Source organism: Fopius arisanus, unplaced genomic scaffold, assembly GCF_000806365.1.
Source record: "Fopius arisanus strain USDA-PBARC FA_bdor unplaced genomic scaffold, ASM80636v1 scaffold00098, whole genome shotgun sequence".
Taxonomy (NCBI): Eukaryota; Metazoa; Arthropoda; class Insecta; order Hymenoptera; family Braconidae; genus Fopius; species Fopius arisanus.
Window position 1 is genome coordinate 318,423 of NW_011887837.1, and position 12,972 is coordinate 331,394.

The window sequence follows — 12,972 nt, forward strand, 5'->3', positions numbered from 1 at the left end:
ACTCTTATCTTTATCCTAATCGAATTTTCAATTTGGAATTTTCGAGAAATTTCTGCGAACCCCAGGAAATCGGATCAGAGACAAGCATCAGGTTCCCTTCTATTTCGTTACTGAATTATCCTATGTGGACAGTCAATGAAATATTTTCTCAATCCCGAGATTTCAAAGGAAAACTGAAAAACCGCTGAAAATCGCGCGCTTACGCCCTCCAATCAGCTGTCAATCCTTTCTCTCCCCTCACCCCACCAATCGGTGAAACCCCGAATGCGCCTGCTTCCCAGGTCATTTTTCCAGCCCAATTCGCCTCGGAATTCGCCTGTCTGTAAGAATCTTCCAGCTAAAAGCCCCGAGGTGTGCCTCCCAAAAATTCCCGAAGCCCTCCCTGGAAAAGTCTATCATTCCATCATCTCCTCATAATCAAAAAGCCCCACATCATCGACGCAATCATAAAATCGGCAGGTGTGTTCTCATGACGTCATGAATCCCGACGCGCAGTAATACACGTTCAAGTGCTCAAGCAAGTTGCTCGATACCCTCCCCAATCCTCTCCATGGCTGGTACAGTCACGTCTAAAAATTAAATCACATTTCCATCCGAATCCATCGCTTTCCGCACCATCGAGAGAACTGATCCAACCAAGATTCAAAATGAGATCAACCTGAGACCGGAGGTGTCAATTTCTCGGCAAATTATTGAAATGTTCCCGGACTAGATATCAAATGAAAAGTCGCATCGAATGTACTTATCTAGTTGAGTACTTGATGTATTTTGATGATGTGAGTGAATTTTGGCGGGCGAGGCGAAACTGAATTCGAACGGAAAATTCATGAAACTTTCGGACCTGAGTATACGAGCCCTCTCCATTCCGCCGGGAAGGCTCTCCACAAGTGTGTAAAATTCTCCATCCACCTCTGTATTAGTGGATTCTGCGCCTCTCACCGGTGGAACTGCTTTCGATTGTTGGCGGGCCCCGCGTCCGCCATCTTGCTTTCAGTGAGCTAGCGAGCGGCAGTAAGAGAAGCCGTCCGTTGTAATCGACATTCGACAAACCGTTTTAAGGAACACACACGTAAGCCCCTCCCCACCTCAAAGTTTCACCTCCGAAAAAGAAAAAAAGAGCCTTTTAAAAAAAAAGCGAGATAAAATAACAATAGGAAACCAAAAAAGCATTAAAAAAAAAAGGAAGAGCGCATCGCATTTGGTTTGCCCGAAAAATTGTCATTGAGTCAGTCGTTAGCCGTCACTATTTATCAAGTAAATCCTCATAAATAAATTATTGAATCACGTTTAATCGGTCGGGGAGAGTTTAACCGATAAATCGAGGGATACTCAGTGATTTGAGGTTCGGAGATTTCGGAGTTTTTAACATAGTTTCTCTTTTATTTCAATTGCACCGATTAATATCGACGAGCCAGGATGTCAGAGCGGGAGGACAACGTCTACAAGGCGAAGCTTGCCGAGCAGGCCGAGCGCTACGATGGTGAGCACATTTTAGATTTTTTTTTTAATAACGAATTTGGGAGTTGGAAGAACTAGAGGCTATGTCTGGGGGCTTGCATATCTCGTTGGAGGTACTTCTTGCCGACGAGGATGTCTACCTGGAGATTAATTGTTACTCCAAAATCTGGGGGATTGAGGGAGAGGGGGGAACACCTTCGGCATTTTGTCGATGGGAAAAATGGTGGGTCTGTTCTTTCCCTGATGAAGGTAGGCGGTGGCTTCTTGAGAAATTCAACATGTTAGCTGTAGTTTTGTTGGTAATTGTTGGCTAAAGTTCTGAGTCATTGAGGCGGGTATATCGGGGGGATAACCTAGTGCTTCTTTAAAAAATAGAGTCCTATCTGAATTGATGTTTTATTTTCTCCTGATTTTTTCTATTTTGTCAGGTTCTCCTCTGGAACCCCGGAAATCGAAACCCGGAATTTTTCGCTGTCTTGGGAAATGAGGGGAAAGGATTGTGAGGGGTTGGTAGCGGTGTGGTAGGAGAAGGGGGTGGGGGGTGAGGGTTGAGGGCCTCGGGGAAAACGTCAAATGTTCTTGGCTCACGTACGGGCACGAGTGGCCACTCGTACCGGCGGAATTCTCGTCGTTACGTTCCTGGAATTTTTGAAGATTTTAGGGAAATTTGGCAGGAAATGATGGGGATAATGGGGTTTTATGGGGAAATTAAGTCAATGGGAATAATGACGTTGCTAGGCGTGCATGGGGCTTAGTAGCAAGCGGTGATAGATAAGTTCCCTATGCCATTTTCTCTGTATTAACGATGACGCATTCAACACCCACCCGATCCGGCCGGTGGCCCCTCTCCACCTACTTTGTGGTACTAGTGTACCATCGACGGATTGGAGTTACTTGGGGATTTGCGGGAATTCGGGATTTCTTCGGGGGTTGGAGGGGATTTTTTTAGGGGATGAGGGGTTTGGAGAGCGAGGGAAGCCTCTTCAGCCAAGGTTTCTCTTTTCATCGGGTTTTTCGGGTGGGGGGAGCTGTGGAGGTGGCCTCGGCCTTGAGAAATCGACCATGGGAAAATCGCGGTTGCCATCGCATTACAATTTTTTCTTTCGAATTTTCGCCAGGGTGGGGATTTTTTAACCGGTGAAAAATTAAATTTTAAAGGGAGGTCCCGATTTTTTTTTATTTTCTGACATTATTTTTCATTTTTCAATGGATTTCAATATGATGTCTGTCAAACCGAGGGAGATGGATTTTATTGGTAATTGGTTTTTCTTCAGTTGGAAATTTAAATTGAGTAATTTCCCATTGATGAATCCCAATGGAGTAATAACAAATAATAGTCATTCATAATCGAAGGTAACGAGCAGTCGTGCGTATGAAAAACTCTCGATAAAGGGCAACTGAATGGAATTCCAAGAGCCACGGAATAATCGATTTTTGTATTGTGAAGAGAGAGTTTCTTTTATATTGAGGTGAAACAAAAAATGGGAAGCAAAGGAGAATGAGATACGTGATAGTAATAATAGATGGAGGAACAGAGAGGGAAAGCACGTGGAAAGGGCAGAATATATTTATATATGTGATCTTTGTGGAAGGTGGTAAAAGGGTAGGTTGGAGTTAAATTTGAGGGTTGGAGAGAGCGTCGCAGGGTAGGTTGTTGGGTAAAGGGGGTGACAAGAGAAGGGAGGTCATAGCTGAAGGAAAGTATTGATCTGCTACCCCGCCATCCTCTCTTCCTGTATAACACCAGTACGCTTTCTATACCGCCTTCATACTAATTCCGACTTTTACAAGATTACTTTTTTAATAATACTGTAATTTTGATTGTTCAACTTGGAAGAATTTCTTTTTGTTTGCGAACGTTTGTTCTGCTATGCGACTTGAATGGCTCTACATCTTCCAGGGGTTTATCGGGGTCATAAATATTTTATTACGCCTAGGGACATGTTCCACTGTTTTTTTCTCCACTTTTCTGTTTGTTTGATCAATAAATATTATTAATAGAATTTTTCTGGAGGGTTTCCGAGCTGGAAAAGATTTTTGTACGTCATTCAAATTGAAAAAACATTCTCCCGTGAATTTTTCTAGGACCTGGCGTCAAAAATATTTGTAGGAAAATATCTCATGATTTTTAGGATAATTTCTAACAATTTTGACTTGATTTCACCGAATATGTAATGAAAAAAATTGTAATCCTACAGAGATGGTCGAGGCGATGAAGAAGGTGGCATCCTTAGACGTTGAGTTGACCGTTGAGGAGAGAAATCTACTCTCGGTTGCGTACAAAAATGTCATTGGAGCGAGGAGAGCGTCATGGCGAATAATATCCAGTATCGAGCAGAAAGAGGAGAATAAGAGTGCTGAGAATAAACTCGAGATGATACGCCAGTACAGATCTCAAGTTGAGAAGGAACTCAGGGACATTTGTGCCGACATACTTGATGTACTTGACAAGCATCTGATTCCCTGTGCATCCACGGGTGAATCCAAAGTCTTCTACTACAAAATGTGAGCATTGATTAATCATCGGCTATTCGTTCAATTATCCCGGGGACCGGGAGATTGCGTAAAAAAGTCGAAGAAGATACTTTTTTGTAGCAAAAATCCCTGCAATGAGTGTCAATAATTGAACTATTGAATTTTTGTGATTTTTCAGGAAGGGTGATTATCACCGTTATCTAGCCGAGTTTGCAATTGGCACAGACAGGAAAGAAGCAGCTGAGAAATCTTTAATAGCATACAAAGAAGCCAGCGAAATTGCAATGACAGAATTACCACCAACTCATCCAATTCGTCTAGGATTAGCTCTTAACTTTTCTGTATTTTATTACGAGATACTCAATAGTCCAGACCGAGCGTGTCGTCTGGCGAAGGCAGCATTTGACGATGCTATTGCCGAACTCGATACATTGTCTGAGGAGAGTTATAAAGATTCAACCCTAATCATGCAATTACTCAGGGACAACCTCACTCTATGGACATCCGATATGCAGGGTGATGGTGAGAATTATTCTCTCATTTTTATCTGTCTCAATGGAAATTTTTGTCACAAATGAAGAATTTGGCCTCATGACAGTCTTAACGATGAAATTTTCCTTCTATTGTAGGTGAAGGTGAACAAAAAGAACCAACGCAGGATGTGGAAGATCAGGATGTATCGTAACTCTAGTTTCAGTGAGTGTTAATTGCGCATACAATTGAGACACAAGAAGAAAAGAAGAAGAAAACAACAACAAACAAAAAAAAACTCTTAATAACTTTTAAGCAAGAAATAAATAAAGTAAATAAAGAATGAAAACCATGAAAAAAAAGGCAAAAAAAAAAAAAAAAAAATGAGGGTGGGAGGTCGGGGAAATTGAGATAATCGAGGGGGAGAACGAGAGGGGGGACAGAACAATGGTAGAGACGATTGATAAATAGAATAATGGATTAATGAGGGGAGAGGTATCTTTCACGATTGCGTGCAAGTATGCGATAAAAAATCTCGTTTGTAAAATGAGTCACATTAAGGCAAAAGGGTAAGTCAATCTTTTTTTGGGCAATTGTTCGATGGTAAAATTACTGTGAATGTTGATAAGAAAAATACTGGTGATTTAAAAAATTAATTTTTCCCTTAACATTGGCAGATTATCTATGATAATTCGAGCGTTATTCAAGTGCCCTCCCTTCAATTCTTATACATTCATCGGTTTCATCCCCTCCTCTCACTCACGCATGATAACACACAATCAAATTTATTTGGAGTTTGTCACAACTGAGAGACGCAGTTGATTTCTAATGAGTGAAATTCGTGGTTGAATGATAAAACGTAATGAGTGAATTTGACATTTTATTGTTAATTGCGATTACCTCGGCAATGGGGGAATTCAGAGGAGATATTCTTGAGGGGATTTATTCTCCACAGAAAGCCTGTGACATTTTCTCCTCGAGTCACTCATTCTCACGATGAATCAACTTTGAAAATAAAAAGTAGACAATGGACTTGTTCTTTTTTATCAGTTACGTTTTACCAATTAACTCCTGAAACTGATTGAGACAATTGAAAACCAAAATTCGTAGTTGAAACGTCGAGGAAAGCAGAGGCACAAAAACATTAACGAGAATTTAATTGAGTGAAGCAAAAATTGAGGAAAAAAATTCAAGTACGAAAGTAGTTTAAGGATCTCGATGAAAAAAAAAACCCATTGCAATAAATAAACAATCTCGTCGGTATTCGTTAGCTTAGCACCTGTAATCAATGAGAAAAAACATGAGAATTAATAAAAACGTAAGATTAAATAGAGCTTGCTACGGGGCAATCTCTCCGTTTAACCGCGTCTGCCTGATTACGGAGAAATTAAAATGAATGAATTTGTGAATAATTCATTGGAAAGGGTTTATTTAATTACTTAGAGTCAAGACCTCAACAAAAGACAAGAAAGAAAACAGTTTTAAATAAATGAAAGAGAAAATTAAACACCACTGATTCAAACAATTTTTTCCTCCATTATTTAGCGATGAAAATTCATATAATTTTCCTTGCTTCGATTATGAAAGAAATGTATGAAATATTTTTAAAGACATTCATTATTTTTCGCGTGAGAAAATTGACATTTTTAAAATTATTTCTTCTTCGTCATTTGAAAAATGTAATTCATTTTGCATAAAATTATTAAAATCTCAATTTTTCCATTCGAGGAATTGTTTTATTACTTCCGAACGCCATTTAGGTTTAATTATTGGGAATATCTCTCCATTCGAATGAGTTGGCGAATTTTTCATGGAACATTTTTATCGGCTCATTGGACTCAATAAAAAAGTTCTCACCGGAATTTTAAGATCTCTATCGAATGTTGTGATATTCACAGAGAATTTAATTTAACGTCGATTAGAATTGAAGATTTCGCTGAAATTCTTTCCCCATTCCTGGGAAACCAAGAGTGATCAATAAAAAATGATGAGAAAGTCTCGTGCACCTACTGCAACCCGTCATTACAACTGTGGTACAATGGAAGACAGCCAGATAATTTATTTCTCCAGAGCAGAAAAAAAATCTGTAACAAGATTATTCTTCAATCTCATTCATCATAAATTTCTGTCAATCGATAAATCGATTTATTCTGCCATGTCCACTTCCACTTGTATTATTCATCGTCTTTCTTCGTTTGAGGAATTTCCAATCAAATTTTTTATTCTTATGATTAAAACAAATCAAATTATCTTTGTGATGATTTTTTTTCCAACGAAAAAGTACAATCTGCTTAGTATTCGCTTCCCTTGCGTCTCTGCAATCGATCTCCATTTAAATTTAACATACGAAAGAATGAAAATAAATCCAACAAAATTGTTACATAAAAACGTAAAAAAAAGAATAAAAAAAAAGATTGAAGGATTTTTTGTGTAGTGAGTAAGTCAGTGTTTCCGTCTTCTAGTGAGAATTTAGAGAGATTAGTCCATGTAAAAATCCTATTCACCAAAACACCAAAAGTATCAGAATCATTAAATTGCTGTTGAATGAATATTGCAAGAGCCTTTGATTTGTCGCTGAATATCGCTCAAACGTCTCGATCTCTGTTGCCTTTTCTTTAACTCTCATCATTCCACAATTTTCTATGTCTTGTACGTATGCGCGAACTAAGCAATTAACAATTTTTAACGAAGATATTGAAAATAAAAATAAGAACGCGCAATTTTTAATATCGAATCAATCGAAAAAGGGTAATCAATGGAATTCAATGGAATTTATGAAAATTGAGTGAAAAATAATTTTTCTTTGGATGAGTGCAGAACAACCGGCGTCAGGCGTGCCCCCGCATTCAAGTATTATATCATAAATAACTGATAATTATGTTATAAATATATGAAAGAATACCATTTCAAAGATGCGTGAAATATTCGGTAATTCATAAGTAAGAAAAATCATTCTAATTTTAAGGTAAAAAAAAACACCTGAAATAAAAAATAAACAAAACATATATCGATTGAGTGGAGTCATTTCGCGATGGAAAGGAGTAAGTGATCCTGAGGATATCGAGAAAATCAGGAGAACTTGAAGTACGATAGACCCCATTGAAACACAAAAAAACAATAAATAAGAAAGAGTCAATTATTGGCATCTTTCATTTGATAAAAAGGGATGAACTCCAAAAGATAATATACAAATCAAGAAAATTCTCTGCAAGTTATTTTATTCTTACTCCGTCTTCCACATTCTCAGTAATTCTTGCATTTAATAAAGTGATAAATCCGCGTCTCTAAACATTCGAAGAATAAATAACGTAAAATTCTCCTCGTCGCTGAGACATTAATCGAGATCGGCCCTTAAAGCGCTCGACAATCTCCGTAAATCGAATCTTAAAATAACTTATGTACAATTATCCTTATAATTTTCTGAAGCAATCAGCTAATTGAATTATGCGATGATCGAGTGGGATCTGTTGCACCTGGCGTCGATTTCCCTGCCTTCCCTGGTAATTTCGTGATCACTCTGAGAACTTTGTGTCGGGCTCATTGTCCTCCTGAATCCTCGCCGATTACCGTCGACCTGTCGAAGAATCCTGTGAAGAGGACTGTGTTCCCTCGCTGTTATCGGTGATAATGATAAGCTCTGAGTGCTCCTGGGCTTGTAAGGATGGACTCTGCGAGGGGATCTCGTGTTATCAGTACTTCTGCGCCTGGCAGATTTGAGTTTTACACTCCTGAGCATGTCCAGGGAAACTACCGGACCCTTGGCATTCACGGGAGTTCCTCGAGGTTCCTTCTGTTGTTGGGGTGCCTTCTTCAGGGTGACCTTGAGAAGATCCTCGACGGTGATGGACGGTCTGCCCTCCAGGGGGGTTGAGCATTTTCTCGTTGGCGATTTTTTCGTCGTCAGGAAGGGTGTTTTAGGAGTAGTTATTAATAATGAGGGCATCGGTGGAGGTGGAGGAGGTGGTGGACCTCCGAATCCACCTGCAGGAAGCGGCGGAGGGGGTGGTGGAGGAGGTGGAGGAGGTGGAATGAAACATCCAGCTGCTGGGACTTTTGAATTCTCTTTGAATGTCTCCAGAGCCTCCGATAAACTCTTCAAATCGGTTCTCAGGGTTTCATTGCTACTGAGTAATTTCTCATTCGTGTTTTTCAACGTTTCGACTTCTTTAATCAAATCTAAAAGACTCTTTTGATTCGTTGTACAAGTCTTCACGAGCTCCTTCGAGAGACAATGGATCCTCTCTGATATCTTGAAGACCATCTTCTCGTTTTCTCTCTTGACGTCCTCCAGTATCTTTCCGAATTCAATGTCCGCAGACTCCATTCCCTTCATCTGCTTCGAATTAAGACTTACCCTAAAGACCAATCCGAACCCCCTCTTCACGAAAATTATCACCCTCCTCCCAATCCATTCGAGGACCTCGACGATTCTTCCCAGAGGTTCCCAGCCCTCCCTGATTCTCATCCTCACTCCCCGACCATCGATAATATTGCTATCAGTCCTGGAGTGGTTTTCCACTCCAACCTCATGCTCAGAGGGCTCCATCGTCAGAGAAATAGTCTTGCACCCAGATTCCACAATCTTATGAACCTCCCGTGATCCTCTGGACCCCCCTGAATTCTCCCAGCCAACCTCCAATCCTTTCCCAGGCTCCCCAATCTTTTCAAGACTTCCAACCCCACATTTCACGTCTTTACCCCACAGTTTCCTCCTTTCCTCGCTCGATATTTTCACCTCATCAAATCTCAGGGTCGTCCTACACCTCTTGGGAGGCGGTGATGCCCTGAACGTCAAATCAAAAAGTTTACCCCCAGAGTTCGATGTAGAATCAATCGACTGACTTGGAAAATCAGTCGCCCTGATCGAAAAGAACTCGTCAATTTTACTAACGACTGTCATTTGTCGAGGACCCTTCGAGAAATTATCGCCTTCATCGAATCTCGCTCTTAGAATTTCTTGTGATTGTGGAGTTCTCTCGTCATCTTTGGAACAACTGTGTTCACTAGAAGCTGAAGACAGTGGATAGGCCAGAGCAGACATTAACGACTGCTGATTAATTTCGACTGAGCTCGAGCTCTCCATTTTCTCACCGTCCTCAAGCTGTTTCATTCTCTGAGAATTTTCCATGGTCTTCGGCTTATCAGGATCACCTCCGGTCGTCTCTGAAGCATGAAAATACGTCTGGAGATCGGAATCGGCGGTCGGGAGCTGACAGCTCGAAATATTTCCGAGTATTTCGTGATTCGCTTTGTTTTTTCGGTCTATCGTGACGGCTTTATCGTCCTGGGGCTGATCTAAAGCCATTTTGTCGTGAGTCTCCTCCGGGCTCAGAGAATTGCATGTCACGTGATCTCGGAGAAATGCCATTTCTTCGCAGACTTTGTCGATGGAAATTGTACGTTCGAGAAGATTCCCGTCTTTGGGGTAGTTGAGCTCGTCATCGGGGTCTTCTTCGGGGATGTCAAGGTTGAGCTTGAGCTTCGGAGCCCTGGGTATGATCTTCGGACTGAGTTCCTTGATGCAGAGAGGCTCTGACCCCCCGAAGCGGAGGGACTCTGGCGATCTCGCAGTTTCAGCCATTTTCGAGTCAATTGGACTTTTTTTTGAGCGTTTTGCATATTCTGGGGGGGAATGGAAGACATTCGCCATTGTTATGGTCTGTCTGGAACGCTTAGGGTACCGTCGAGGCGCCATTGTGGGCAGAAAGCGCCTGAAGTGAGAAAATTTCTTCATTACCCTTTAACACTGTATTTGTTATTCTTGAAAATTTCTCTCAATTTATTTTGGTACAATTTATTGTTGGAATAATAGAGGATATTCATTTTTTAATTACCGTATTATTGGTGATGCTTTTTACCAGGGTAGAATGAAGATACGAAATTATTTCACGGAGTTTATATTCATGTTTGGGGTCCTGCAAGAGCGAAGGACGTAGTCACACTAACTTCTCGTGATTTTATTCAATTTTATTCACCTGCCTGTTAGTGTGGTAATTCGTGGGTTTGGGTTTCATATTGTACTCGATGTTTCTTATCTGTTTATTTTGGATGGAAGATTAAAAGAAAACATTTTGTTCTCAATTTCGAACGAATCCATCACTGAATACTTGTTTCTATTTATTTTTCCATCCTGTCAACTTGATACGCGAGAGTTCAATTTTGCGATTGAAAATTCAAAAATTTTTCGAATTCTTTCCATAAAAATTTTTTCGCGTGATTTTTTTATTTTCTTTCTTGAGTTTGTTAATGAGAAAAAATTGCTGGAATTTTTTGAAGAATAAGAGGGAAGCAATTGTCTATCGAACGTTTTTATTTAATTGAAACTCTCAATTAATATAACATGATTGGTTTTGGGCACTAACTGCGTTAAATGCGCTCGGCAATTAATCTGCAGTCACTCGACCATTTGCGGTGCATTAATGGGACTCCATGATTCTCTTTTACATTCACTTCCATTTAAAGTACGTAATTTATACGCAAGTGGATGAGTCAAAGTTTTCATGTGGATTTTCACTTCTTATTTACAAATTCCTCGCCCTTCTGTATGTTCTTCTTGAGCTCCGGAATCGCTGCCTGCAGCAGTTTTTCCTCAAAGGCGCTCAATTTTCCGAGACCGAGATTTTTCTCCACTCCATTTTTCTGTGAAATTCAATAATTTAATAATAACAATTCACCGTAATAATCTCAATATTTCATCTACAATAAGTAATGAAATCTAAAATTACCCCAAGGAGAATTGGCGTTGAGAAATACTTGGCGTCAGTAACGTTGGACCTGACGTAAGAGCACTCGATGATATTTTGCTCGCCATTGAGAGCCCTGATTAAGGAGAAACCAAATCTAGCACCAGCGTAGGCCATGGAGAGTGTGGCTGAGCCAGTGCCAGCCTTGGCTTTTACCACCTCAGTACCAGCCTCCTGGATGCGCTCAGTGAGTGCCTTGAGCTTGTCATCAGGGAATGAGACACTAGGTTTGGCCTGACTAATGAGTGGAATTATTGTGATACCACTGTGTCCTCCAATCACTGGCACTGATACCTTCTGGGGATCAATGCCCTTGGCTTCGCCAATAAAGGCATTAGATCTGACAATGTCCAAAGTTGTAACACCGAAAATCCTGTTGGGATCGTAGACTCCAGCTTTCTGCAGAACTTCACTGGCAATTGGGACTGTGCTGTTGACAGGGTTCGAGATGATGGCAATGAAGGCTTTCGGACAGACTTCAGCGCAAGCCTTGGCTAAATCACGAACGATTGAGGCATTGGTGTTGAAGAGATCATCTCTGGTCATGCCCGGTTTGCGAGGTACACCAGCAGGAATGATAACCACTTGAGCGCCACGAAGAGAGTCCTTCAGCTGTTCTGGTCCGGTGTATCCAGTGACTTTGGAATGAGTGTCAATGTGGGACAGGTCAGCAGCCACTCCAGGAGTGTTGACGATATCATAGAGAGATAATTCGGTGACAAGGGGTGAATTTTTCAGCAGAAGTGACAGGGGCTGGCCGATGCCACCCGCTGCACCCATCACAGCCACCTTGGCATTGCGCTGTTCCCAGAAGGAAATTTCATTCATTTGATATTCCAATAATGCTATGATAATGCATTCCGAATGAGCGGAGAGAGGGAAATGGAGCAGGAACGGTGTAGCTTAGATTTAGAGTTATTTACGTATTGAAAATATTTTTTAGGTCTCGGCAATGACACATGCTTCAATAATTTTTTATTCTCTCATTTCCCGAGGACATTTTATTCTGAGCTGGTGAACGATTCGCAAAGTCGTTTTTCAGTACAGATGTTCCATAAGAAGTTTGAAATTAATTGTGAATCTCTTATTGTATAAAAAAATAAGTTTGTTGAGGGGAAAAAATAATTCTCAAATCCAAGTTACCTAATTCCTGAGTGCTCACATGATATCATCAAGCCTAAGAATCCCATACTAATAATCAGAGTTGCATAATGCTTGTCTTGAAAACTGTGGGGACCATCAACTCAGGAATGATGACGGGAATTGGTGGATTGGGAAAGGGTGGGAATCTGGAAAATTGGGATGACACAGTTACGTGGAGAATAGTGTGATTGAAGATTATGAGATGGATGAATAGATGTCAAGGCTGTCGGAATTTCACCTGTGCACTGGTTGACAACTGCTTGGCGCCTTGTTGGGCCAGTGACATCGACGGTCTGACGATACGTGGCAGCATTTTTAAAAATTTAGTTTACACTATCCTTTGATGAATTACTGGGAAAATGTCCTTGGATCACGAGCGCTTTTTTACACGCGGTGATAACCCCTGAATGACACTCAACGACCTTCTGATAGCTTTGATCACTAGCCAGGCCTCTGCTCCAATCGAATTTCGGAATCAGATCCCCCACTTTTCATGACGAGTTTCACTCCAATTTTCATGTAACGACACAATCACAGCTCGCGGTAGGCAATCGTTATCACTATATCGGTCGACTTTTTTTTGAATTATGAAAAGATTTCATAATTCTCATCGATGGTAAATCGTAAATTCTTCACTCATTCTAATAGAATATTTCAAATTCTGGAAATGTTTGGCGGAAAT

The 12,972-nt window shown here is 40.6% G+C and overlaps 3 protein-coding genes across 4 annotated transcripts; 1 reads left to right on the top strand and 2 right to left on the bottom strand.

Annotated features, from left to right (window-relative positions):
- The first annotated feature begins 921 nt into the window (after positions 1-921).
- On the top strand, positions 922-5,911 carry 14-3-3epsilon (tyrosine 3-monooxygenase/tryptophan 5-monooxygenase activation protein epsilon). 2 transcript variants are annotated; one of them, XM_011312250.1, is made up of 5 exons: positions 922-1,069; positions 1,416-1,480; positions 3,657-3,963; positions 4,112-4,455; positions 4,563-5,911. In XM_011312250.1, exons 2-5 carry the CDS (start codon positions 1,417-1,419, stop codon positions 4,616-4,618), a joined length of 771 nt encoding a protein of 256 aa, XP_011310552.1. In that variant the 5' UTR covers positions 922-1,069; position 1,416; the 3' UTR covers positions 4,619-5,911. The 2 variants fall into 2 exon arrangements, with proteins under 2 accessions (XP_011310552.1, XP_011310553.1); XM_011312251.1 differs by having other exon boundaries at positions 922-1,480.
- A 1,694-nt stretch (positions 5,912-7,605) lies between these two features.
- On the bottom strand, positions 7,606-10,478 carry LOC105270982 (uncharacterized). Its single transcript, XM_011312253.1, has 2 exons — positions 10,239-10,478; positions 7,606-10,115 (listed from the first exon to the last, which is right to left on the bottom strand). The coding sequence occupies exon 2, from the start codon at positions 10,097-10,099 to the stop codon at positions 7,847-7,849; it is 2,253 nt and encodes a 750-aa protein (XP_011310555.1). The 5' UTR covers positions 10,100-10,115; positions 10,239-10,478; the 3' UTR covers positions 7,606-7,846.
- Positions 10,479-10,696: 218 nt separating this feature from the next.
- On the bottom strand, positions 10,697-12,765 carry Mdh2 (malate dehydrogenase 2). The gene is made up of 3 exons (XM_011312254.1): positions 12,529-12,765; positions 11,130-11,948; positions 10,697-11,043 (listed from the first exon to the last, which is right to left on the bottom strand). Exons 1-3 carry the CDS (start codon positions 12,601-12,603, stop codon positions 10,915-10,917), a joined length of 1,023 nt encoding a protein of 340 aa, XP_011310556.1. The 5' UTR covers positions 12,604-12,765; the 3' UTR covers positions 10,697-10,914.
- Between the last annotated feature and the right edge of the window lie 207 nt (positions 12,766-12,972).

Excerpts from the sequence above, each read along its gene's own strand:
- 14-3-3epsilon (XM_011312251.1), top strand. The coding sequence starts at position 1,417 with ATGTCAGAGCGGGAGGACAACGTCTACAAGGCGAAGCTTGCCGAGCAG. Across the intron at positions 1,481-3,656 it reads GCAGGCCGAGCGCTACGATG|AGATGGTCGAGGCGATGAAG; the intron begins GTGAGCACATTT and ends GTAATCCTACAG. Across the intron at positions 4,456-4,562 it reads ATCCGATATGCAGGGTGATG|GTGAAGGTGAACAAAAAGAA; the intron begins GTGAGAATTATT and ends CTTCTATTGTAG.
- LOC105270982 (XM_011312253.1), bottom strand. The coding sequence starts at position 10,099 with ATGGCGCCTCGACGGTACCCTAAGCGTTCCAGACAGACCATAACAATG.
- Mdh2 (XM_011312254.1), bottom strand. The coding sequence starts at position 12,603 with ATGCTGCCACGTATCGTCAGACCGTCGATGTCACTGGCCCAACAAGGC. Across the intron at positions 11,949-12,528 it reads AGTTGTCAACCAGTGCACAG|CGCAATGCCAAGGTGGCTGT; the intron begins GTGAAATTCCGA and ends TTCTGGGAACAG. Across the intron at positions 11,044-11,129 it reads CAACGCCAATTCTCCTTGGG|AAAAATGGAGTGGAGAAAAA; the intron begins GTAATTTTAGAT and ends TGAATTTCACAG.